This window comes from Motacilla alba, chromosome 1A, assembly GCF_015832195.1.
Source record: "Motacilla alba alba isolate MOTALB_02 chromosome 1A, Motacilla_alba_V1.0_pri, whole genome shotgun sequence".
Lineage (NCBI taxonomy): Eukaryota > Metazoa > Chordata > Aves > Passeriformes > Motacillidae > Motacilla > Motacilla alba.
In genome coordinates this window covers 44,592,617-44,619,733 of record NC_052031.1, presented here as the reverse complement: position 1 = coordinate 44,619,733, position 27,117 = coordinate 44,592,617, and the positions used below count along the sequence as shown (strand labels likewise).

Genomic DNA, 27,117 nt, shown 5'->3' with positions numbered 1-27,117 from the left:
CTGGCTGTGCCATGGAGAGTGATGTGGCCACCATGGCTTTCCTTCTGTCATCTCATTTTATTACATGAGTTATTTGCTGCAAAGCTCTTTCCTGTATATGCTCATTGACCTAAGCACTATTGTGTCAGACTGCTGTTCATCAGACCTATACATTGCAAAAATGGCACATTTTCGATTTGTCCTCCAGGATGCTCTGCAAAGTGCATGTAGTATACTACAAAACGAAGGGAAATCCTTAGATCTTTTAGTTGACTTGGTGATTAAATTAGGTAATTCTCATAAAAGATACTTTGACTCTGGTCATAAATGAAGTGAAAACCTGTTCATTACCAGTCTTATTAATGAGAAACATTTATTCTACCTTTACACCTAATGCATAACCTCATCTTGTTTTAATAAATGTCAGCTAGTGTAATACATAATTGTCACATTCACATTTTCTGAAAAATCCCTTTGCCCAGGATTTTTCTCCTGGGAAGCTGAGAAGCCTCTGAGAAAAAGGAAAACAGTTTTATTTCATTTGCTTCTCCTTTGTTTTGCTCACATGTGGAATGTGTTTGGAGATTGTTTACCCACAGGTGGTTGATTTATTGGTTTCTGGTGTGGGTTGTTTTCACTCTTTGGCCAATCAGTGCCAAGCTGTGTCGTACTCTGGAGAGAGTCACGAGTTTTCATTATTATCTTTTTAGCATTCTGTAAGTATCCTTTTCTGTATTCTTTAGTATAGTTTAGTATAGTATTCTTTAATATAATATAGTATCATAAAATAATAAATTAGCCTTCTGAGAATATGAAGTCAGATTCATCATTCCTTCATCTGAGCGTAATGCAAATACAATACATAATTAAACTGTTTTGAACCATTTCTCAATTATCATAATAAATTGTGAAATAAACTATGTCAGTCCTTTAAGTCATATCCAAAAAAGCTGGTTTTTGGGCTTATTGTACTGTCTTAAGGAAATGCATTCAATGAGAATGTTTGCTGGTGGTTTGTAAAACATGAATTGCATGAGAAATTAAGCTTCAGAAGTTTATTGAACTGTAGATAGAGTTATACTGTTTTAGAGTTATAGAGTTTGATAGTAGCAGACTCTGATCCCTATTCTTGCTTATGTTTTATTGTGAAGTACAAGGTGTTCTGCATGGTATTTACATGGATTTGCTTGTTACACCTGAGAATGGAAAGTTTTGCTTTAGGTGTCCTGCTAGTGTGTATGACAGGTAGTATCTGTTTCAATTCTTTGGCACCCCTTAACTGTGAAGACAATATAGTAATGCTTCTTTGAAAGAGTTGATACAAGATATTTCAAGTGTTTATAAATTCTCAAGTTTGCCTTACAAAATTTTCTTGCACTCTGCGGATGCCAACTGCAGCAGGATGCCACACATGTAGCTTAGTTTATTATTCTTTGGATTCAGGGTTTTTATCTCAAAAGTCTTCTACCAAATGAAAGTTTACTACTGCATTTTGATATTTTACATCATCTTGCTAGGATACTCATGGGCCTTTATAATTTTCTTTATATTGGAATTTCTAATAAAGTATTTTCTACTTGACTTTTGTACTTGTTTATAACTGTAATATTTCAGTAGTAAGCAAGAGCTAATCTAGAGTGGGAATAAGCAGTATACATGGTTTGTGTTACTCTGTTGTAATAGATTTCCACAGCAAGTAGACAATATGTGTAGCAAGACTAGGCTTAAAGAGAGTTGGTCTTAACTTTACTTTGTTAATCAGATCTGAATATTTAAAATTCAAATTTAATGATAAATACATATTTCAAAAGCAAATCAATGGTACTTGTGTTAACCTTGTAGAGGGGAGATTCTTTGATAGAATTACAGAGTTTTTCATTTTAAAGTCTGGTTAGAGTGATAAAGAAGTGTGGAAGGTGGATGTGGGGGAAAGGGCAGCTCATATGGATCAGTCAGTCTTATTCCTAGGGCATCGTGGCATGTGAACTCTGCCTTTTTTTTTGTTTGTTTGTTTTCTTCTGATATCTAATTTGAGAGAAGTAGCTAATTTTTTTTTTTTTAATTCAACGCTTAAAGCTTTTTCTAGCAGGTTATTAGATAGTATGTTTAGTTACTTTACTTGGGAAGTTGACTATGTAACTTTGTTAATTGTTCCTTGAAGGGGGAAGTTGCTGTTCAGGCATAGCTTTATCAGCTGCAGTTTATATAAATGTATGTGCATGAGTGCTGTCCTCTACGTGTGTCTGAGATCTGCAAGCTATGTGTAGTTAGGTTTGCAGGTTCAGGTTTCTTTTTCCTAGTCTTTCATGCTTAATGAAGTTCTTCGAGTTTGTTGCAGGTACAGATTAATTATTGGGAAGATAATTGATCTATACCTATAAAATTTTTTGTATGTGGGAATTGTACTATCTTTGTTATAAGGACCTGAATAAAGTTCATGGAAGCATATAATGGGGAATTAGGTGGTGGGAAAAGAGGTCCCTTCATGCTTTCTTTGTTTCGGATTTACTTTAGTAATGTTTGACTGTCTCTTCTTTTATGCTGTCAAAATGTCATTATTTGGATCTTTCCCAATGTTTTTATTCAAGTGATAGGAAACGGAAGGGAAGGAACTAATTGGGATGAGTCTAGGAAACATGCTCTGAATACACGTACAGCATTTGTGCTTTCTTATCCAGATTTTCAGCATGTGAGATGTGTATGATGGCAGAGGCATCATGGAGAGTCCAAAATGTATTTTCATCCCTGCTGCCACTAAAGCAAAGTGTGTGTATTTCTCCTTGGTGAGGTTCTCTCAAATTCTTGCTTTATGAAGAGGAGCTTGTCTTGTTAGTTCATGAGTAATGGCTTCATCCTACTGCCTCTTTTGTCAGCAGAGGGTAGGCTTTCCTCCTACACACAGGGAAAAAAGAGAAAATTAGAAAGTGATAGAAGCTAAAATCAAAGTAAATGTGAGAACAAATAGGCCAGATTAATCACTGATTCTGTAAGACAGCAGTTCTTTCTTTAGGTGAGAAAATTACTCTCTTCTTGGTAGAGCTATCTTCAGGGGGCCAGGCAACAGCTATGTTGTTGGGCAGAGGATACGTGCATCTATTGATGTTACACATTTGACTAAGGCAGAATGGAAAACTACCTGCAGTTCTGAAGCACCTGATACCTTGGTTGCTTCATTGCAATAGGCTAAGGCACTTAAAAACTCAGTAAAATCCTAAACTGTGAAAGCTTATAATTCTGTTTGTGCCTCAGCATAATTGTGAGGGCAGTATATGTGGCAACAATTTAAACAAAAGCATGAGGGGAAATAGTTTGTGGTGGATTGTATATGTTTTTCATTGTTTTCTGTGTACTGCAGTCACTGCAGCACTGATACCTGAGCTGGCTTTGGAGTAATTGGTATGCACATTGCTACTGGCAGAAGCCTTTCATTGGAAGTGGCTGCAGAAAATGTTATAAAGCTTTCTATGAAGTCTTACAAGCCATCTCCCTCCATGACTTTAAGTTTTCTATTCCCTGCTGGTTAAAAACCTTTCACTTTTCAATCTTCCATTTGATTTCAACATTTGGAGACTGGAATCAGTGGGTTTTTTCCAACAATTAATCTGTTTCATGATCTGTGACAGCAAGTGGTCAGTGAATGTTTATTTCCCTCTCACCCCAACAACTTGTTGTACCATTTGAAATACAGTATAAATACACACAATAAAAATAGTCCGTGTCATGCTGAAGTTGAGATGTTTGCTGAGGCTGTGCAAAGCAAGGGCTTGTTTGAAAATTGTGAGATTTTTAGAAATTTTGTCACCACCTACTATCATATTACAAGTTTTCAAATCTAAAATGAAAGCATTTCACTGTCAGTCCTGAAATATGCAGTATCAAAATATTACATGGGGAGAAATATTGGAACTCCTTTTGATATACCTTTCTCTCCACTGTTGTTATCCTAGTAGGGTTTTTTTTCTTGTGGGAGTAGACAGTTTAAAACATCCTTATTAGGCAAGTGTATGAGCTTAAGTGGTCACAATCTACATTTGAATCATTGGTAGGAGTTATGTTAGAAAATAGGTAGTGTGGCGTTGCTGACACTTTACTGAATGAGAAAATTCCTTACTTCTTGCCTGTAAACCAAGCCTTTTTTTTTTTTTCCTTACCTCCCCAGTCTGGAAAGCCAAGTAATTGGTTTTCAGGAAGCCACTTTTGCCTTTTTCTTATTTATTTGTTAGCTTGGTTATTTTGTTTTTCTCTAGAGAGCAGTGTCCACAAGCATAATGAGTTTTACCTTTAGCTGATTTTCATATTGGCAATCTAATGGCAAAATTCAGATGTAAGTTTATATAGAAAAGACAGATAATATCAAAAATAGAGAGGGAAGAAAAAGTATTCCTTTTTGTGTGGTTTTTTTGGTATTTATTTAGATTCAGAAAACTCATCTTTTTAAGGTTAAGGTGAAGTATTAACACATTTCTGTTGATTTTCCAGTCTACATGATAATTATTGATTCATGGGAATGAGGACTTGGGCTGAACATTTTTTTGGTTGATAAATTGATTCAATAGTTCAGATTTGCTAAGTTACAAGTTGTTAGATTTGCAAGTTACATATTTTCACCAGAAAAACTAAATCAAATGTGATCTTTATTTTTCCAAATAATTTGATTGTGTATATCTTTGCTAGGATCTCTGTTAATTTATTTAGCTCTTCTTTACAATAACTTACCTGACTCAAGTTTGGGAGCTTGAGAAAAATGATATGATTTCTCACACGTTTCCTACGTATCCTGAAAAGGGTAAGATTTCCTACGTAATTCGCGTAGCATCTCTCAGCGTTAAAAATAGATCTGTGAAATTCTTACCATTTTTTGGCAATTTTTCATTTGTAATTGTGCTATTTCGGTTACTTTTATTTCTAATAAGAATTTGTAGCTGATGTTTAAACAAACTAGGCTAGCATGAAAGGGGGAATTTTTAAAATCAAAGCTAAAAGGGAAAAATGGCTAAAAATGTTTGTCAGGATTTAAGCAGTAGAGAGAGAGAGTAGTCACTTTCTGATGCTTTCAGTAAGAGCCTCTCACAGATTAGCATTTTGTTCTTTTTATTTCAAATCTTCATTGTAGCTTTGCTTATTTGACTGCATCTATTTCTTTATATCCAGAAAGGTTACCTTCAGCAGTTCAGGAGAGCTTAATCCCTCGCCTATTCAGTGCAATCAGAAGTAAGCTTTGACACACAAGGAAGAGTAAGCTAAACAGCAGAAATGCATATTAAAGTACTCTTACATAAGGAGGGTATTTTTAAATGATGCTGGCTTAGTGGTGTGGATTTTGTAAAGGCACTCATGGTACTGTAAACACATGCAGTTAAAAAACAAGACTGTCTTAAGCATGAGAATTTTTCTGTAGAGATCATTTAGGGCTGAGAGACTAAATCCATTGTCAATGTTCTTCCTCATTGTACTTGAAAGGTTGGAGGATTATTCCCTGGGGTTTTTGTGGGGTTTTTACTTCACAGCCAGATTCAACTTGTACACAAGTTTCAAGAGCCTTCACAATTTCCTTTTTTTGATGCTTTTATTAAAATAAGAAAAAAAGGAGAGAAAAAGATGAACACACAAAAAAACTTCGCTACCTCTGAGGCATACTCAGGATTCTGAAAATACTTTTCTGAGCGGTGTCCATCATAATGGAATCCGGATCAGACTAGGAGCACCTGTAAAATGCATTTACTTTCTTCCGTTGTTATAATAGCAAGATGTGAACTTCAGCTGTGCCCTAGGCTGCATCCAAAGGAGTGTGGCCAGCAGGACAAGGAAGGGGATTCTGCCTCTGCTGTGTTCGGATGAGACTTCCCCTGCAGTGCTGCATCCAGCTCTGGGGTCCCAGCACAAGAAGGACATGGATCTGTTAGAGCAAGTCCAGAGAAGGGACAGAGGTGATCAAAGGGATGGGGCACCTCTCCTGCGAGGAAAGGCTGAAAGAATTGGGGTTGTTCAGCCTGGAAAATGGATTCTGAGGTGACCTGATTCCAGCCTTCCAGTATCTGAAGAAAAATGACATCAAGAAAAATGAAGAGATGTTTCCAAGGGCATGTAGTGACAGGTCAAGGGGGAATGGGTTAAAATTGATAATAATTTTAGATGAGATATTGGGATGAAATTCTTTACTGTGAGGATAGTGAGGTACTGGAACATGTTGCCCAGAGCAGCTGTGAATGCCCCATTCCTAGAAGCGTTCAAAGTCAGGTTGGAGGGGGCTTTGAGCAACCTGGTCTAGTGAAAGGTAGTCCTTCTTATGGCAGAGGAGTTGGAACTAGATATTCTTTAAGGTCTCTTTCAACCCAAACATTCTAAGATTCATAGAGTCATAGAATGGCCTGTTCTGTAATTCTAAATATGGCTCTAATATTTATTGAGCCTATTAAAAAGATAAAATAATAATAGAATAGATAATGGGGGGAAAGATGGAAAAAATGCATTCTAGAAGAACATTCATATTTTATGCTTCGATGTTGGACAAGTAGCTGAATTTGCAGCTAGATAAGCAATCCTGAAAATTGTCAGGAAAAATGAGTGTATTTTTGTAGTGTTGACTTATTGACCACTTTATACTGTTCTTTGTTTTACTTTGATCTGTAACTATTTTGAACGTGTTTCGTGTTGCAGTTCCGTGAAAACTTTGATCCTAGCATTGAATCCCAGTTTGTTTACTGGATGAGTTAAATGATCCCTACAGGGAACTGAGGATTGATGCATACATTTATCCAGAGCAAATCTTTCTTTGAAGATTAGCTTATGGATACATTGTTTACATTATTTTCTTTCCAGAAGTACTGTTTTTGATGGCATACTGTTCAACAGTGGGCATCTAAGTACAGTGAAGTTACATTTTTTTCATACCAATATTTTTTCTTGCTATATTTATCCATTTGTGGCAAAATGGTGAGACTGTCTACTTCCAGGGATCAAGTAGTTGGTTAATGTGTCTGTGCTGCTACATATTTTTTCCATCTGTTGTTTAGCCATACCTCCTCTTATATATTAGGATAGAATACTGCAAATACTTCAAATAACTATACCTTCAGTAATAATGCATTTATTTCCAAGTAGTCTTGTTCCTTTACTGAAGTTAAAATAGTTTTAAAAAATGTGAAGCATTGTGAAAGTAAACAGAAGAATCACCAGTGATGGATATACAGCCCTTTGCTGTAGTGTATTACTTTTCATAGACAAGAAGAATCAATCTTGCTTCCAAGAAATGAATTCCAGTATGTATGCTTAAACAGTGTGCTGTTGTACAACTGTCAGTGTATTCATATGTATATAATATTTTATGTAGTCAAACAAAAATTCCTTGCAGGTTAGTATCTTATTGTATCAGGAATTTTAGTTGTAGTTGCTTCAAAACCAGTTATAAATACTCATTGGTACAATTATGTAGGATATCAGATGTTCCTGTCAAATTAGCTGAGTCATATTTCTCTCAACTTTTCTCTTTTTGTTATTTTAAATTTAAGGAACTGTTTTGCAGCATACAAGACAATTAGAAATAATAACACACTTTACTATTTTTACTTTGAGTAGTTTCTACTCAATGAAATTTAAGTTAAGGCCATCAAAGGTAAAAGACTGGACAACAGATGGCAGAGTAATGTCTGGCTAGTGATCTACTTCATAGTTTAAAGGACTACATTAATTTTACAGGCAAGAAAGTCTAGTTTTAAAAACAGACTAGAAAAACTAATTTTTCAGAGCAAACTGTTCAAGAGGAAAAGTATACATGATATTAAAACTGAATAATTTTCAAGTGCTATGCCTTTGCTTTAAAATAGATCTGATTTACCAAAACCAGTAAACTTATTTGCAGGACACATGGAAAATTTTACCTAGACAGTGTAAGTAAGAGGTCTGCATACTTCTGTGTTTCTTACTCTGTGTAAGAGTTAGCTTTTGGTTTTGTGCTGGCATCCTCATAAATCATCTCTGTCTTTTGCTCTTTCTGAATAGGAAAGAAATTGTTGTTGATTTACCTGCAGGGAATGAGTTACAATTCTGTTAAAAAACCATTTTGAATATTACCTTATTTCTGAATAAAACAAGATTCGTCTTTGTGTTTTGAAGACTTTTGATAAATCATTTTAGACTTTATTCTTTACTTCAGTTTCCCAAGGCTTGACTTCTTGTTTCACCACACTTTTGGGCTTTCCACCGTTTTTGAGGATGGAATAAATGAAGAGCGTACCAAAATGGAGCTTACTTAATATATTTGTGTCTCTGAAGATTGAGATCAATTTCTGTGGTATCAGTAGTCATCATTCCTTTGACTGAACGTTCAGATTATTTTTAGGAGATAGTAACACTGCATTGACTTAAGACTTCCTGTCCTCAGTAAAGAAAACCAGAGATCTTTGAAGTACTGGAGATCTTGTGTGCCATTCCCTTTTAAAGGGGGAAATCTGACGTAAGCACTTAAGGGGTCACTAATTAGATGAGGCAAATAATTAACTTATTTTTCAATAGCATGAAGATATATTATCACTTTTATTCTCTCTTGCATTATTTTTATAAGAAGACTTCACAACTATGAACTAGCCTAGACTTTGTCCTTAAGTCTTTTATGCCCTTCTTAGGAGTGATTTTTGAAGGAATAACCTCTTGAGGCTGGACACTTCATAGAGCTCTGACTAATTTGTAAAGTTAAATAAAAAGCAAAAACTATGACACTGTCAGAGTAAAGAGGAAAATGGTATCTTGACTGAACAATTCTTATTCCTGTACAAGACAGAGGTTTAGTTTCAAGATGGTCTTGGTTCTTAAACTTAAAAGAAGTGATTATTGAACTTTTTTTTTTTTTCTTGAAAACACTTGAGAAATGGGAAAGTAAAGATTTGGAAAACAGAATTTCATATTTTACAATAAAATTTCATGACCTGATGGAAACTTTTGAAAAGTTCCATTTGCAAATAAAATTTAAAGCAAGGCTTTTAGTCTGAGGTGGTTTAGGTTCCCTAATGGTCCTTAGGGAAGTTGATGGGAGTTTTAATGACTTCAGTGGAAGAGTAATTAAGTCAACAATAGAAATAAAAAAGTGGGAAAAATTTTACTCAGTGGTGGAGAAGTTTTTTTAAAACAAAATACAAAGTAAGAATGTTAACCCATAAGTGGACTTCTTGCAAATCCTTGTTTCTTTGATGTGTGAAATAAGGCTGCTTAGGGAGCCATAGGGTTTTGTGGTTGCTGTTTTACTCTGGAAAGCTGTCAGTACAGCTCTCTCTTTATGGGTTTCTGTACCTCAGCTGCCAGCTGCACCTCCAGCAATAGTGGATTTGTTCATTACTCTCCCTGCAGGATAACCCATCGGTGCAAACTTGATCCAGATCAAGTGTAAGCAAATAATAACACTTCTGTTGACTTGATCAGAGCATGCAACAATGCTGCTTTTCAGCTTTGTGGTGGCTGTGGTAGCACAGTTGATCCTCTGTTCAGCGTAGGTTTGAAACAGAGTTACGCTTAGAGTGTTTTGAACAAATTCATACAGAAAAGCTGGAAAACTCTAGTGCTATGCATCATGTGAATGTGTGAGCTTTTGATCTAGTAATTAAGCAGCCTAATACCCTGGTTACTGTCTTGAAATGTAGATCAAATCTCTGTCATTCTCCGTCTTTATTGGTGAGAGAACTTGTTGCATACGGCTTACTCTAGTTCTTTCTCGCACTGCTTTTCGATACCTTGTGAGTCTTCTCTCTACTTCACTTTCTCCTGGTTTATCATTTCAGTTTGCATCTGTCGCTCATTGCCCATTGCGGTTCCTTGCTCAGGCTTCATTCTCCAGGGCTATAGTTGCTTTAAAATGGAAGCATCGGTATGTGTTTAGCTTTAGAACTTGTTTTATTGCAGTTTTTTAATTTGTAGATTCCAGAGTAACTTTCCTAACAAGAAAAAACTTGTATGTACTGCTTCACAGTCTTTTTTAGTACATGTTTAAATGTTGGTATGATGCTAACAATGAAAATAGGTAATTATTTTTTTCTTTTCACTAAGACTGCATAGTGATAGGACATAATTTCTCTTCAGTAGCTTATATGCTATAACAGAATTGGAAATTGATAAGCTGAAGAGACAACTGAATTAGCTTTTATATAAATTATAATGTGGACTGCAAAGTACAGGTTGAGCTGTTAAAGTGGACGTCACAATGAGGTTAGAATTGTGTTTAGAACATTATCCTCTGTGCAGTTCTTTTATGTTTACTTGGTTGCTTGCCACCTTCAAAGATTTTTGTTTGAGATTTTGCTGAGTTTCTTTTGTTTGGTTGGTTTCAGTAACAGTATACCGAGATTATATATATATTTACTTATTATTTCTCTGGAAATTATTTTTTTTTAGCAAGCCCTGTTTAATTTATCAAATCTGGTCTTGTTTCTTGGGAACCATCTTCACTTTCATTAACTTGAGTATGTTTTGTATTTTTGTATAAAGCAAAGGTGATTATGTTTCTATTGCAATTCATCAGACAGAAGGAACTTCATGCCTGCCACATGTGCTGCCATCATAAAGTTTCTCCTACTGCTCTCAATAAAGCTCTTAATAAATTCAGATGGGAAATACTTCATAACCACATAACAATTTGTGTCTATTTTATCTCTATTCATGATAAATAACTTCATTTTGGACCCTATTTCCAACAGTAGAGATAGCTAAGTTGTGAAGATCCAAAGCTCTCTTGATTCTGTAGGATCAAAGAATGGTTTGGGTTGGAAGGGACCTTAAGGATCATCTCGTTCCAGCCCATCTGCCATGGGAAGGAACACCTTCTACTAGACCAGGTTGCTCAAGGCCCATCCCACCTGGCCTTGAACACTTCCAGAGGTAGTCCACAAGTTCTCTGGACAACCAGTTCCACTGCCTCACCACCCTTAAAGTATTTATTTGGACTGTTAAATCTAAATCTACCCTCCTTCAGCTTTAAGGCCATTCTCCCTTGTCCTATCAATACATGCCACTGCTGAAAGTCGCTCTCGAGCTCTCTTGTAGGTCTTGTAGGTCACTTACATGTAGTGGAAGGCACTAAAAGGCCTCTCCAGAGCCTTCTCTCAGCCTTTCCGTGTAGGAGACTGAGGTGTTCCAGCCCTCTGGTCATGTTGATGACCCTCCACTGGACTTGTTCCAGTAGGTCCCACAGTGGTAGGGGCCTCATCATAAGTGGATGCAGCGCTTCAGGTGAGGTCTCACCAGAACAGAGCAGAGGGAGAAAATCGCTTGCCTTGCCTTGCTGGCCACGCTGCTTTGGATACGTCTCAGGGTACAGCCCTTCCTGGGCTGCAAGTGCACATTGACAAGATTCATTGAGTCTCTCATTCACTCACACCCCCAAGTCCTTCCCCTCATGGATGCTCTAAAAACAACTTTTCAGACATTCTGAAAGGATTTTTGTAAAGATTCATTATCTTACAGTATTACAGTGTTGTTTTTGTTCTGTGGTGAATTCTATTTCCAATTGAATTAAAAAACCTAAAAGTAGATGTCTTACAATCTGTAGTCACCATAGCGTCACAATGAAAGAAGAATCTGAGCTGTAGAGACAATAACAATCATTTTGAGGAGCTGGGAACCCCCTAGATTATATCTAAAATTCATTTAAATACCCTGGTAAAATCCCTTCAAGAAGTGTTCCTTGTAACCTGTGCTAGGGACATACTGTGTTCAGAGATGGACCTTGGAGAAACATTGTCGTAAGTTTCAGCAGTGGTGTGGAATAAAAGACGCAAATATCCCAATAAATTTAGAATGAGATTGTCCCAAGTGTTTGAAATTACAATAATAAGAATGTTTTTTAAAAAGAGTCCATGAGATTAATCCAGGCAACTGATATCTAACTGTAGTATTTTTTAAGTGAAATTTCTAAATTCAATACATTTAAAGTAACTTGATCTGGAAATAGAACTTCAGATTTGTGCTTAATTCCAGTAAATTTGGTCAAAGGGTATGGCTTGTTCCAGTGAGTCATTCTGATGCAAGAAATGGTAATGCTTAGAGGATTATTGTTAGAGATAGTACCTATATAACATGAACCACGTTATGGGAAGAAAAAGTTGAGTTCCTTTGCTGTATGAATATACAATATACCTTTAGGTGGCATATTGATTGGCAATCCAGCAGTTTATTTCATATTATTAAAATCAGAAATGGCAGAAAGGAGAGTGCATGTCAAAAGTTCAACAGAAGGCAGCATGCTTAGTTCAGTAGAGAGAAAATTCAGTTTTTTATTTCCCTCTTGCATGGTTGCTATGACCCAGCCTTCCTTAAAACTACTCTTTCTTTGTAGTTAGCAAGGTTTGCTCACTGTTACTGAATACAAGCATGAAATTTCCTAATTGTGCATGCATATCTTGTTTCTCTGTGAAGCAAACCTGTAGTTTATTTCAATAAACAGTTGTCATGTCTCTACTAGTGGAAGCCTCTGCCTTTCTGGTTTACCCTTCAGCTGATGAGGAGTTTCATTCTTGAGTCTTGTTACAAAAGTGTATTAAAAACTGTAGAATCCAGGGAGATAAAAAATTAAGACTCATTTCATGGCAGCAGTCAGGCAGATTTTTATTCTTAAGTTTTCATCAGAATATAAGAGTGAAATAATTGCATAACTAGAATCTTAAAGGTTTGTTGGTTTTTAGTTAAGAAACCTTCTTTAAGAGCAAATGTAGTTAGTTTTTCTTAATAAAAACACATAGCTTGCTTTATTTACTTTTAAGATATATGTAGTTATCAGGTGTTGTGCTGAAACTATTCAAAATGCACAACTTAAATATGGTAGCAACTGATTATTTTATGCTTTACTAACGAGACAGATGGCTGGTTCTTTTGAAGGTCTTTTCTTGGGTCGTGTTTTATTAAATAGTAATATAGACTAATTTTAAAGAGAGTAAAGCTATAAATCTGAATTACAAGTACTACAAGTGAAAGCTAGAAGCTTCTTGGACTGTTTAATTTCAAACTTATGGATCCTAGTTACCAAAAGGAAATAAACTGCAGTGGGAAGATTTCTGGTTACTCTTCAGCTTGCTTTGGTATGTTGAAAGGCAGCATACCTGGGTGGTAACGCAAATACAAGCTTCCCTTAGAATGCATGTAATATTATTTTAAAGAATATTTTGGCAAAAGGATACTGTTTTCTAAGGCTGTTGAACTGTGTAATTCAAGATCAGCTCAAGTACTGGACATAGAATAGTAGTTTGGTGAAAGAGTAGCCTGTTCCAAACTTTTAAAGCAACAGGCCTTCTGTTATATCAGTCAAAACATGATCTTTTACTCTACAAGATGACAGATGACATCAGTTGGATTTTGTATATTGAGGGTAAGTACTATATATTTAAGGGTTGAAAACGGAGAAAAACCAACCAGGGTGTTCCAAAGGAGGCTAAGGAACAAAGAACCAAATAGATTAAAAAAAAAATAAAATTACTAAGGTAACATCTGTTGCTGTTACACTTGGCTTATTAGGTTTGAATGTTAGTGCTGCTGTAGCATGGATTGTCTTTGTGTCTGTACTTCCCAGCACATAGATTCCAGAAAGAAAAAAGCATTATGGGAACAGAATTGCTGAAGGAATGTAGCAGGAGAGGGAGGAAGGAATTGGCCGTCTCTGTCATTGTGGAGTGGTAGTGGTCCAAATTTTCCTTGAGCCTGTTGTGATGGGACAATGGATAATGGTTTTAAATTAAAAGAAAGTAGATTCAGAGTAGATAAAAGGAAGAATTGTTTTATGCTGGGAGTGGTTAAACACTGGAGCAGTTTGCCTGGGAGGTGGTAGACACTCCATCCCTGGAAATGCACTGTCAGGTTGGTCGGGGCTCTGAGCAGCTTGGTCCAGGTGAAAATGTCTCTGTTTATTGCAGGGATGTTAGACTGGAGTGACCTTTGAGGGTCTCTTCCAACCCAAGCCATTCTGTGATTCTCACTCAACTGGACTCATTTGAAAGTTATGTCATCTGGTGACATTATAATAACAGGGTTCTTTCTTCCTCCCATGGAGTTTTACAGCAGAACTGCTCCAGTACTTTTCCAAGTGAAAAATTTATTTTCAGTGTTGATCTTAAACATTTTCTGTTGGTGAGACAAATCTTAAGAGTTTGGAAGCTTTATCCAGATCATTGGCACTAATAGCAGTATCAGCCAGTTAACACCCAGAATGGAAAGTAGTTTGCTGTGCAAGGGTTTGGCTCACTGTTTGTCCTTGCCAGGATGAGACTGTGTAAGCATTAGGCTTTAACAGCAGAAGAATGACAGTGGAAGAGTTTGGAAGAAATTATTTGAAGATGAATATAAAATTTCACTTCTTTCTTCTGATGAGAAACAAAAGAGGGCAAATGTGTCTGCCCAGCACAAATATATATTTGGAAACAGTATTCTGTACATCCTGTTTGATTCTTTGACTGTTTCTTAATAGAAATTTTGTAGTAAAATATACACCTGTCCTTACTCTGCCTTTAAAATGTAGCTTGCAGGAGGAGGATCCTACAGAATTTCTGTTTTTGTTGATGGTATCAATGTTGCTTGCCTGGCATTAGTCACAGCTATTTTACCTTTTTATAATTCTATTAAAAATAAATTTGAAGACTACGTGTCCTTCAGCTTTTGTTTCCTAATTATTCCTGTCGGGCTGAAGGTTATTGACTTACATTAATACTTTTTACTTTCCAAGGTTTCCTATATGCTAATGCTGTCTTACTGGTCTGACATTTACTTGCAGATACAGAATTTTCTATTTTAGTGGTCACTGTTTGTCTCCTCTACTGAGTCAAGATGGAAGTATTGTCACTGACTCAGTTCTATATAACCTTTTGTAGTTGTTTCTTAATCTTCGTCTGGTCTCTGTTCAAGGTCCAAAAAACTTGCTTGGATCCCTTCAGGTAGAGGATTGTTTATAATAAAAGGAGGTAATGTGAAGTTTGAGCAGGCGTCCTTTGATGTGCTAGACTGTTTGCTCAGTCTGGGAGGGGAGTGGCCTCTCAAACTGATTAACCAGAGTCGCCCAGATTACGTAATGGTAATTTCATTGTTCTGCTTAGTTTCAGAATCTGGGAAGCTTTTTCTGGACACCCTTAGATACTTGGAGGAAGAGGAATATGTAAGATTGTGTGTAAAAGACATGCAGGGAAGAATGATCTGCTAAGGCAAAGAAAAGGAACATTGAGTGATACTGAGAGATCTTTAATCTTAGTATCTGTTAGTCTCCTTGTAGAGTTCTTGTTCTTGAGCCAACAGTGACAGTTTTGACAGCTTGATGTATGGCAGTTGCCTTTTTTTTTTATATATGTCTAAATAAATTCATACCTTTTTTTTTTTTTCTTTTTCCTGACTTCTTGAACCTTGAAAAGTACCTGTTGTGAGGCTGTCACTATTGAGACTTAATTTGGGATTGGGATGTTGGCGCAGGAGTAAGACAGAAGAAGAGTCTGCATGTAGTTGTTGTGGTGGGAACCAGAGTGGCTGGAACTTGTTGCAGTGGAAGAAGACACTTCTGCTTTACTTTATTTCCTATGCATTTGTTATTTTCCCCTGTCATCTCCTCTTAACAGCATTTGCTGCTGTCCTTTATTTTGTTCATAGATTGTTTTCATTTCAGATCCCAGGTTTTGTTTAGTAAGCTAAACAGGCTTTTGGCAAAACTGCAGTTTTTCAGGCTTTTTTTCTGGTACACAACAGTTCTATCATAGTGCTCCGTCTAAGGACGGTCTTAGCTTGGATTTGATGTGCACTAATGATCAGTACTCTACTTCTGTGGAGGTACTAAATTGGCTTAAGCAGCCTCATGCTTTCCTTTCTGCCTTGTAGGGCATACTGCCACCACCTCGTTGCCAACACAGCTATTTGCAAAGCTGCTTAGCAAAACATATGTTAAAACTCTTCTTTCTTTCCCAGGTTGTCAGCTAAATAATCAATTGCATTATGAAGAGCGTCTTACATGTTTAGTGTCCTTGGCAATGAATACTGAAATGATCCACGTGTGCACGTTCGGTTGACCATTAAATGGCAGCATGAACACTTCAGACAGACATTTGTCTGAATGCTGTAACAGAACAAATTGGTGCCATGCTGGGACAATCTTGACTGCTATGTAAAAATTAATACAGCAGGGAAATGCTGTAATTGACATACTGTTCAGAGATTTTCTGTTACTGAGGAATCTATGAAGTTGTACCAATGACAGGATTGGAGAAGGAAAGAAAAGACAATAATTCATAAGTTTTTAAAAATACTGAATCAGAGAAGTTTATAGGTGTGGGTAAAAGATGTTCATGTATTCAAACAATTTTTTGAACCATAGTTCAAGGATTATTTACTGCAAGAATGAGTTTATTTATTGCTCCTTTGGGATTACCTTTGAAAAATCCCAGTGCAGCTGTTAAACTTAGTCAGCCTGACTATAAGAAACTGTTTTAGGCTGTTGTTTCTGTCAGTACTTGCTTTCTTAGTTGTGGTGAAGTTATTCTATCTCTCTGTTATTTCAGGACTAGTAGTTATACCATTGACAGCATTATTATCATCAGAAATCTCTAGAAGAACACAGAGTTCAGAAGAGACTGAAAAATCTTAGGCATTAAATGTCTCAAAAGTGTCAGTTTTATCATACCATTTTTTTTCTTAATGTCTTGTTTTGTGTCTCTATGTAATGCCTTCAGCGTATCAGATCTTCTATGTGGCCTGTTATCTGTTAGAAAAATATCCATATATGTCATCAATACTGTAGAATGTGTTCTGTACCATGATGCTTATTGGTCTCTTAATTCACTAAGTGAAAACTCTTCCTCTGTTGCTATATCACTCTTCCTTAAGAAAAAATAATTCAAAAACTAACAGTCAATTACTGTAAAAAAGTTTGGTTTTCCTAGTTTGTTTGGGGTTTTTTTTGTCTTCTGCATGTACATAGAAGTGTAAGAGAAATGCATCCAAAGCTGTATGATTTTAAACCATTCATGGCTCTTTGATATTATTCTTAGGCACAGAGCTGTACATAAGGTAATTATGGAAGGGTTTGATTTTACATTTGCCTGATTGGCTTTACTGTCAGGACTTTCTGGGTGGCTTGATGGGGTTTTTTTTTTTGTGTTCACGCTATACAGAACATGTATAGTAGTTGAAGAAGTAATAAACCAAAAATTTGACATTTGGAAGAAAAATTGTGAGCAAGAAAACTTAGTTTTTCATATCAGTCTTCATTTTATATGCAGTCTTAACAATTACCAATTTTTTTTCCTGGCATGAGTTCTCACTTGCTGGTTAATTTCCATCATAAGGTTTCCTCAACACCTTCCTCAGTGCAGTTAATTTCTGTTCTAAGAGAAAAAGGCCAAACTGGTTTTTTTGTCCTGCTTAGAAACTTGTAGCCTTGTTCTTTGTAAATCCAAACAGGTGTGTCTTTAGTTTTTATCTCAGTTTGTATTACTCTGATGTCTTTGTCTCTTAGTGCTTGATTCAAGAACCTCAAAATAAGTTGAAAGCTTTTTGTTGCCTTAGGTCTTGGGCCGTAAGTAAAACTTTTTTGTTAGCAAAATAAGAAGCAAATGTTGAAAGCTCTGGTGTGGGAGTTCAGATGCTTAGAGGACTGTAGGTTCTGGGCTGAGAGCTAATGGAGTTTGGGAGAAGGTTCTTTGGTGTGAGATTGTTTGATTTCGTGCCTGAACTGCGATGGAAAAAGAAAACAAAGCAGCCTTGAAAACTGTGCCTTTTATTGACACAATTGCTCAGGCTCACAAAAGATTGCAGATGCTTTTCAGTCTTAGAACCAACATTGTCTTCTTGAACCTAGTAGGAATTTTCTGCTCAGCGTTCTTCCAAAGACTTGCTTGTTTGCGAGACTGAGGAAGATTGTCTCAGAAGGGATAGTGCAACGTTGTCAATCTATTGCTAAAACAATCTGAGTATTAGGGAGCATCAAGCATTGTGTGCACAACTCTTTTTTTAAAATATTTTTTCCTGAATGCTTCATTAAGGCTTTATGATTGTTAATAAAATAAAATAAATTAATTAAGATAATTTAAAAAATAAGATTAATCAAAGCTTTAAAAAATTACAGACTTTGCTTTTGGTTTCCAGTGCTCATTACATCTTTTGAGATCTGAAGTTCTGTGACTGTCTGGTAGTATTTATGTTACATCCATGTAACCTTTTAGTTTTTGCCTTCCCCTTCAATAGAAAAGGGTCTTTCAGTTTATGAGTCTGACAGCAAGTGTAGAAGCTTTGCCAGTCAGCTCATTTGTTTTCTTGGCTTAAATGTCAGCCAATTTAACCAGACTCATACTGTGTTTTTTTACTTGGCAGTTGAGAGAACAGAGCCTTTGATAATTAACATGGAGTTATTAATCAGTATGACATATCTAATCCAGGGAGATCTATCAAATAGTACATCTCTGTTGATTTTGCTGTTTGATATTGCTTGAATCTAGGTGGGAGCGAATACACATCTACATTTTAAAGAATGTAAACTTGCAATGCTTACCTAAGTAAAGCTTTTTGAGTCCAGAGAAAGAAGATAAGCATAGGATATGAAAGAAGGACTGCAAAATTTGATCTTTCGGGCAAATTTGGTGGTTTTCAGTGTTTTAAATTCAGTACCAGTAGCAGAGTTAAATATGCCTGTAGTAATGTTCAATATATATATTTTTACTTAAAAGATTAATTAAAAAAAAAACAGTACAAACCACTTGTACTAATTTGTGTCCTTCATTATTCTTTAAAGGCAAAGGGATTGGGGGGGAGGGGTGTGAAGATAAGGAAAAGTATTCATATTTAAAATTAAATTAGGACAGGGTAATTTCCGTATATTTCCTCTCTTTGGAGTGGTTCTTCCAGTTGATGATCTAGATCAGGAGCTGAATATAGATGCTCTCATTCACTTAGGGAGGAGCTATTTGCCTATATTAACTAGTAAGACTATCCTCAGAATAGAAGGTAACCTTTGTAAATACCTTTGTACCTCCAATTTTGAGTAATTGTTTGGCTGTGATTCTGTAAGTTCATAAAAAAGGGCTTCACTGGGAAAGTTTAGTTCCATATTGAATATTGTTCATAAAGGAAAAAGCTGTGAGGGTCCTTTTGCCCTTGTTGCACTGGGGAGGGCAGAGTAAGCTGAGGTATTCGACTTCCCTATTTTCTTTCATCAGTAATAAAGGCCTTGTTTGTCAGGTGTCGCTTATATCTGTACCATGTCAGTTCTTTGACCCAATGCAGCATAAAGCTAGTAATTTTTTTAGTAGCTGTGTCCTGACAAGAGAGTCTAGTTTACTATTCTCATGTTGATTCCAAAGGCCAGGTGTGGAAAAATGCAGTAGACAATTTTTTTCACTGATGTGAACAAATGTGAGTTGAGACAAATACAAAAAATACATGCAATAACTAAAATTCCATGTTTGGAATCCATTCTTGTAGAGTAGAATTGTGATTGTAAGGAGGTACATCTGTACCATATGTGAATTTTATGAGTGCTCAAACTGGTTGTCCATTATCTTGGATAAATTATCCATATATTTCTCATTACTGTAATTAATTCACTCTGTGTTTGATGTCCAGCATACTGATATCAATGGTTGTGTTTATTTTTTAAATTCAGGTAGATTGAGAACAGTTTAATATAGTGGAAAGCTGGTTTTCTTTTTAGAATAAGGGGACAATATCCTTGACAGGTGTTTACTATTTCTGTTTGTAATGAATACTGTTTGCAGCACTCTTGAGTTTTTCAGGCCTCTCTTTCTGACGCAAGGAGTTCATATATAGTGCTGTTACCTGTTTTCTTTGATGTCTTGTGCCTGGGCTATAGTTTGCTAACCCATCTTTTAAGGGCCGTGCTGCATCCATGCTGTTGCTCATGCTGTTAGGGTTTCTGATTTCCTCCCACTTCAGCTGTTGTCTTACAGGTGAGTTGTCCAGAACAAGAACTGCCTTTAGATGTTTTGAAAATACCTCTGCCTTGTAAAACAGCCTGTAAAGACAGTCTGGCTGCAACTTCGGTGTCTGTCTAAGTGGAAAAGTAATTTTAAAATGCTTAATCTCTATGTAGATGGACCTCAATGCAATATAACTTAGGGAAATAGAGGAGTCAGCACTTAGACTGATCCAAAGCTAATTGAAGTTGAAGGACAGGTTCCCTTTGACTTCAGAGGGCTTTGAATCAGCAAAATCTTGGTGAGTTTTTGGTATTTGTGACCCCTGTGAAATAAACTGACTGAAATTTAAAGTGTTAAATAGCTTTATTGGTTTTGAAAATTTTAACTGAATTTGTTTAAACTTACAAGGATTAAGCACTCACGGTAATTGTGTATGAAGATCTTAATGCCTTACTTTTTAAACTTCCAATAAACTAAGAGTCTGAGAAGTTGAAGGAAGTGGAAAGGCTTTTGAGAATGTTAGCCATTGGCAGTGCAAGAGCTCTGAATTTTGGTGACTGTATGAGTGCAGAATCTAGCTGAGTTACTGCTTTGGAATCAAAGTGCTTTCATGTCTGTCTGCAGTACAGCCTGGGTGTTGTGAACATAGATATGTGCTAAATGAGAAGTGCTGTCCTTCAGGCATTATGGGGAGGATTGGTGTGAATCAGAGAAAGTGAACCAAAACACATCTGTGTAAATCTAGTCTTACCTGGATCATTTAAAAAAATGGAGTTTGTTTTCAGAACTGTATTATAAAGATCAATTTTAAAAGATGTTGGGTTCAAGACAGGGGTTTAATACTAGTGAAGTGAACTGAGTTAATGACAGTGAATGTTGGAAAGTAGAAAAGGTAGATTTTAGCATTGTTTTCAAGGATTAACTTATATTACTTTGAAAGACAAAAAGAACAGTTTTTCAGGGTTAGACTGCAGATTGTTTGTAAGAAGCAGCAGTTCCTTTCATACAATGTTGCTTCCTTTATTTCATATCAGTATAAGGATTGAACAAATATGTCTCTGCCAGCTTTTGTAGGTTGTATTAGATAGTGTCATATCAGATTGCTTGTCCTCATTCTGTCTGCAGAAGACTAGAATTTGCATTAGTTGCATTCAAGTGTATGCATCTATCTACTGTGACATCTGAAATGCTTGATTTGGGTATGACTTACTCAGAGTAGAGAAATTTACAGAATAGAATAGTCAAGCCTGTGGGCTCTGTTCTAAAAGTAAATATAGAAATAAGTGTATTATTTTCACAGTCACTAAGAATTTGGGGAAACATTGCTTCTACATGTATATTACTAATCAAGTAACTCCATTTTGGATTTAAACTACATTTACTGTTAAAGGGAGATATGAAGTATGCATCTACTATTAACTGGTGAAAATGAGTATCAGACAATTTGGACTTTTCTGTGAAAATGCTGTCATTTTAGAGAACCAGTGTTAGTTTTGGATTGTACAGATCATATTTTCAAAGCTCTGTTCACTGATGTCTTGTCTTAAACTTCCAAGATTGTGCAGGTTCTGCAACTTTGGCCATGAGAATAAAGAAGTTGAAAAGAGGACATTTCTAAGTACTAGATACTACTCAATACTTCCTTTTTTTTTCTTTCCTTCTTTACAATTCTGAACTAGTAAGAATACTGGTGCCTTAAGGGAGAAAAATTTGGTTTTATATCGGTGAGCATCTTTTCCTTTAAAAAGCTGGCATAACATTTCAATAGAAGAAAACATTCCATCACATGTGGATTCCCACTCTTCATTCCTTTTCACTGTTAAATTATTTGAAAATCAAGCCATGAATTAATTCTGAATGTTAGCAAAAATGGTACTTCATTACTCCATGAAACGCTGCCATAACATGAGAAATGTTGTAATTATAGTTAACAAAATACTTAGGGATTTTTTTATTAGCTTGAGATTTAGAATGCTTCCTGGATTTTCTAATCTATATATCTGTTAATTTAAATGTAATATTCTTTTTGATTAAAAAATTGTGTAGGTTTAAGTACTTGCAGGATCAAAAACCAGGAACAGCCTGTCTCCCTTTAAAGGCACCTATTTTTTCAGTTGCTGCCCAAGTGGAAAATTGGGAAGAAATTGTTGTGCTGTCAAGTAGCTTTCAGGCATTACATAGCTAAAAATTGCATGTATCCTTTTTTGAGAATAATACAGGTAGGAAGATGCAGGCTTCAAAAAACATCATGGGAGAACTGAGTAAAACTAAACATATCTGATGTGTCCTTCCTTTTTTTTTTTTTTTTTTTTTTACAAAATTGGCCTTTTTAGAGGAACATGGGCAATTTCTTTTGAAAAAATTTGAAGGCAGAAATAAAACTGTTTCAACTAAGATCTTTGTAGGCTGGTCCTGAACGGGAACAGTAAATGTTCCCTTTGGATTGCTATCTGAATCCAGTTTCTTAACAATAAGAATATCCTGCTTTTGACTTAGAGAGAGTAAAATTATTCATACTAAGGTGTGGCTTTATTGCACATAGAGCAATGCATTAAAGGGGCAGTTTAGAAACTGCTGGCATAACTGTCTCTAGCAGTATATTTTATTTCCTATGTATCTCTACCTAGTGCCTGACTAATTCTGCTTTATAGTAGCTGTGATTGTCTAAGATATTAGTTACCCTGTTTTGTAATCCACCTCTTTCCCCTTGGAGAAAGCTTTGCCAGTGATTTCACTGTTCGTCTGACTTTGGAGCTCGTATCCCAAAGGTCTTCTTTTATCCACCCCTAATGTGTTACTTGCTGTCCTAAACAATCTAATCTTGTGAAAGTTTAGCCTATGTAAGCATTCTGCTACCACCAGCAGCCACTTTCAGATTTGTTCTACCAAGTTGTTCTCCTTTTTATTATGAAGCAGCTTAAAAAAGAGTAAGTTTGTTGAAATGTGTATACTTAACAGGACGCTGTCAATATAAAAATGTATTCACAATTTGTTGTTAAATGTGGATCTTTGGCATATTACTTGTTGCATTTCTCTGTTTAAATGAGAACACTGAGGAAAATTTGATTTTGTATGTGAATTACGAATTTTGGAAGGCAAAGAAGCTCATGGGAGGGGGGAAAATATATGAGCATTTCAGGCTTCAGTATGCTGTGCTTGTGTTGAATACTGCATGCATGTTTCTTTGGAATCTATGAGCAGATGAACAAGTTATTGAGAAATTACATCAAGGGTGAACTGTCCATATGGAGTAAGGAAAGACAGAGCTGTGCCTCTTGTTATGCAAGGGCACACGTATGGCACACCACAAAGTTCACTTACCAGCTCAGGCTTGTGGCAGCATGTTTATTGACCTTTGTTATTATGGTTTGTTTGCTTACAACTTTCCACGGACAAAGTGCCTCCTGCTTTGTTCCCAGTTCCATCCTACTGCTTGACTCTTAAGAGAAACATCCATCCTAGCCATTGTTACCAGATCCTGGCTGTCCTGTGTCTCTAGGTGGGATGGTGTTTGAGAACTGCTTTTGTATTTAGGACTTTCAGCATTGTCCCCTTCTTCTGTTTGTGAAAAGGGTAAAATATAGAGGAGTTTGGTACGTTTTCATCATAAAAAATTGGGCTGAAAAAGAGAAAAGGTTACAGTCTCCTGCTTAGTGGGATTAGGGAAAGACGCTGTGGAGGAAGCCACAGATCACACACTGATCTAGTTTTCAGATGACTGTTTCCTTTATTATTGGACTGTCAAATTGGTTATGAAGTTAGCTGTTTTTCTAAAACAAAACCAAACAAACCCAAAGATTCTTTTTTTTTTTTTCCAAATAGAAATAAAAATTGCAAAAGTGTATGGGCATCAACTTCTCAAAACATTCATCTTTAGTCCAGTGGAGTAATCTTGCTTCAAGGATATTGTTTTAAGTATAACTTGCATATTGCCCAATTTTCTGTAAGCCTTCCTGCATTTTTATGTCAGTCAATTAAACTTCATTTTCTGATTAACTAATATTTTTTCACTTTTTGTTATTTATTTTTGTTTTCAGGCTTCCTTAAGCCAGACTCAATATTGACAGAATGAAAAAATTTAAGAGAAGACTTTCCTTAACCTTGCGAGGAAGCCAGACCATCGATGAATCGCTGTCTGAGCTAGCAGAACAAATGACAATTGAAGAAAACAGCAGCAAAGATAACGGTAAGCATATCTTTCACTTTGTAGAAAATGTAAGAATTTTGTCAGGCCCTATTCAAGTGAACATTGCTGGGGTTTATTTCAGTTTTCACAGTTCCAGGGATTTTCTCTCTAACCTTTTTTTTTTTTTTCTTATATTCTACTACCCTAGTTCTTTCAACGGGTCGATATGGTATTACATATTGGTTTTGTTTGCTTTGGTATTGAACTGTTATACAGCTTTTGTCAAAAGCTACCTAAATTTATCTTTTTATGTCATGTGCACCAAGGCTTACAGATGCTCTTGCAGTATATTGAAATTCATTGTATGGATTTAGTGGGTCTCACATCAGCTTCATATGGCTTCAAATTCAGTCTGTTCTCAAAATCATTATTTAGTAATATGATTGACTACTTGCTTAAGCATTCCTTATAAAACTGTTTACCTTACATTGGTGATGCAGTGCAGTAGTCTAAATTCTGTCATCTCTTCATGTCTCTCAGAAGTACTTCTCTTCACCAAGATGAAGGTGACTAGAAACATTCAGGATAACCAGCTTGTCTCTGTATTCTTACATAAGTCTTTGGCTGATCCCATAGATGTGTTGGCTGCTGTAAAGTCCGCATTAGTGATGATGCCGCTTTTGGATGCAATCTGCAGTAATAATGACTGGAAGAGGTTTTGTTGCTTGTTTTGCTTCCTGGGCTGCAGCATTTAAGTCATGTTTCATCTTCAATGCTGATCAGTGTTATTTTTTGCTTTGCTGGTATCTAAGAATTTTTTTGTTTATCAAGAGATCTGAATTTCAATTTTGCCCCACTTCACAACAATAAAGGATTCTGAATTTTCCATTCAAAATTGACAGGGCCAGGAAATTTGAGCAGAGGTAGAGACAATGGAATTTGCCCTGCAGATTTTTAAAACTCTGTTCAAGATACATTGCATACCAAGATTTTGGAAGCAGAATTTACCTTTGGCAAAACAAAGCTAATAACGTTTTTCATTTTTTACCTTCTATCCCTGGTATATTCATTGCTGTTGTCCTGCTTTTAATATGGGCCATGCCCAGTATTTTGGGAGACAAGGTTTATTACAAGCTTTTATATGTTGATCTAACAGGTCTACTCTGCAGCAACAATTGCAGTATTTTTGCACTGATATCTGTGAAGTCGTTTTGAGACACTGAGTTTGTCCCACATGATTTCAGTTGTGCCACATGATTTCACTTGTATTTGCCTTTGTTACTGATGTATATTTTTTCAGACCTGTATGTACTTCTGCAAGATTGATTTCATTATGTAAATAAGTGCAATCAATGTTACTTTCACACTGAGAAATAAGCATGAAAAAATTGTTACCAGCATCAATGAGTGTACTGAACTGGGTTGCTGACTTGATTCATTGAAACTGAATACAGGAAAAATAAAAAGATTTTACCTTAAACTGGACCATGTGCTGGGTGTCAGCTCAAGGGACAAAGAACACAATAACTAGTTTACAGAAGCATGAGCTTATGCCTTCTTAAGCCATCTATAAAACCATTTGCAGCTTGTAATATTTATCTGAGAATAATCCCAAACAGTAATACTTGGATGTCTGCATGCTTGTCACCAAACTGTGACAAGCTTATCTTGTCAGCTGATATTTAAAGTGTTAAAATAAGTAAAAAATACAATTCAAGAAAATGTTACTAATTGCAAATTGCTTACCTAGCTTTTAGTGCTCTTTTTATTTTACTTTCCATGGTAATTCATTGGCCCAAGGGAATCTTGCCTATTAAAATTGTGATCATGACATATGCTATGCTTACATGTGCAGAACATTGTTGATGCCTTAGTGCAGTCTTCTTGGATATACTCAGGGTGTTGTAGAACCTCTTAAAAGAAGACAAAGAACCTAAACTTTGCCGTGCCTAATCTTTAACTCATCATTTCATGTCATTTAAAAAAGTTTTACTGACACTTGCTACCTTTTTTCAGATTCTTCTAGAATGCAGTTATTAGTACTTGTGCCATCTTTGATCTTGCAGATGTGAACAGGATACTACATTGTGGATTTTTGTTTTCCTTTGTTTTTCCTTTCCAACCCTACTTTTCTTAGAAAGCAGGGTTGGAAAATGCTTGCTGCTCTAGCTAGTCTTGCTTTTCTAAAGGACGCTCTAGCTTTCCCACAGATGAAGATATTTTGTAAAGAGTATTTTTCAGACAGACCACAGGGATTGGGTTTGGGTAACAATGATTGTTGAAAAAACAGCCAAGAAATTATTTTTTTCTTTTGGTGAAAGACCAGTTTAGTAAAGAACATTGCCTGGAAAAAATCCTTCAGTGGGCATTAAAAAAAATTTGCTTACAGTTGGCTCACAATTTGCTTAAAAAAGGAGTGCTTTAATGAGAAAGATTTTTCTTGGAGTCTTACAAAATCACAGTGCTAAAAAGCCTGCTCTAACTGTAAATATCCAACTAAGACACATGAGAGGATGTAGTCCCTTGAAGAATATTTTATAAGTGATAGCTTCATTAAGATCTTGAAAATGCATCCTTTACTGTGGTGGTGCTGATCTCAGGAGGCAGGAGTAACCATCTCCTTAGTTCTGCTTTTAAGACTAAACAGCTCCTTTACCCTGTGGAACAGAGAAACAAATATGCCCAGTTAAAAGGCTTTGAATTTGTTCCTGAAGAAACTTAAAAAGCACTGTCTAGTAAATCAAAGGCGTGCCAGTATATTAATCTACAGAGAATCAGAGTCAGGGGTACCAACAATCTTCAGAAAGTTGTTCTTCATATGTGCTTCATTTTCAAGCATTAGATCATGAACTTGGGAAATAAGAATTGAAGGGGACTGAAACTGTACGTTTCAGGTCAGAAGGCAAGACTAGATCCTGAATGCTGAAGGCCTTTACAGCAGAATTTAATTCCATTTTTATTGTCCAATTCTTTTGTTTTAACTTTTTCTTTCTAGCAAATCGCTCATCTTGTCTCCTGTCTTTCCATACTGATGGCTGTGTTCACTGAGGGTTATAATTTTATACATGCTAGTTTTTTTCCTTCCTGGGAAATAGCTGTGTTACAGGGATATGGAGATTGTAGAGACTGTGTCCATAGAAA

At 36.0% G+C, this 27,117-nt stretch overlaps 1 protein-coding gene across 4 annotated transcripts in view; it reads left to right on the top strand.

Moving 5' to 3' along the window:
* CDK17 (cyclin dependent kinase 17) overlaps positions 1-27,117 on the top strand; it is a 90,324-nt gene that overhangs the window by 12,707 nt on the left and 50,500 nt on the right. For 3 of the 4 annotated variants that reach the window (XM_038154792.1, XM_038154794.1, XM_038154793.1), the window contains exon 2: positions 23,888-24,036. In XM_038154792.1, the coding sequence (XP_038010720.1) occupies positions 23,919-24,036 (118 nt within the window). In that variant the 5' untranslated portion in view covers positions 23,888-23,918. Of the gene's footprint in view, positions 1-23,887; positions 24,037-27,117 lie in introns of those variants that run through there. The other variant, XM_038154795.1, reaches the window with a different exon arrangement.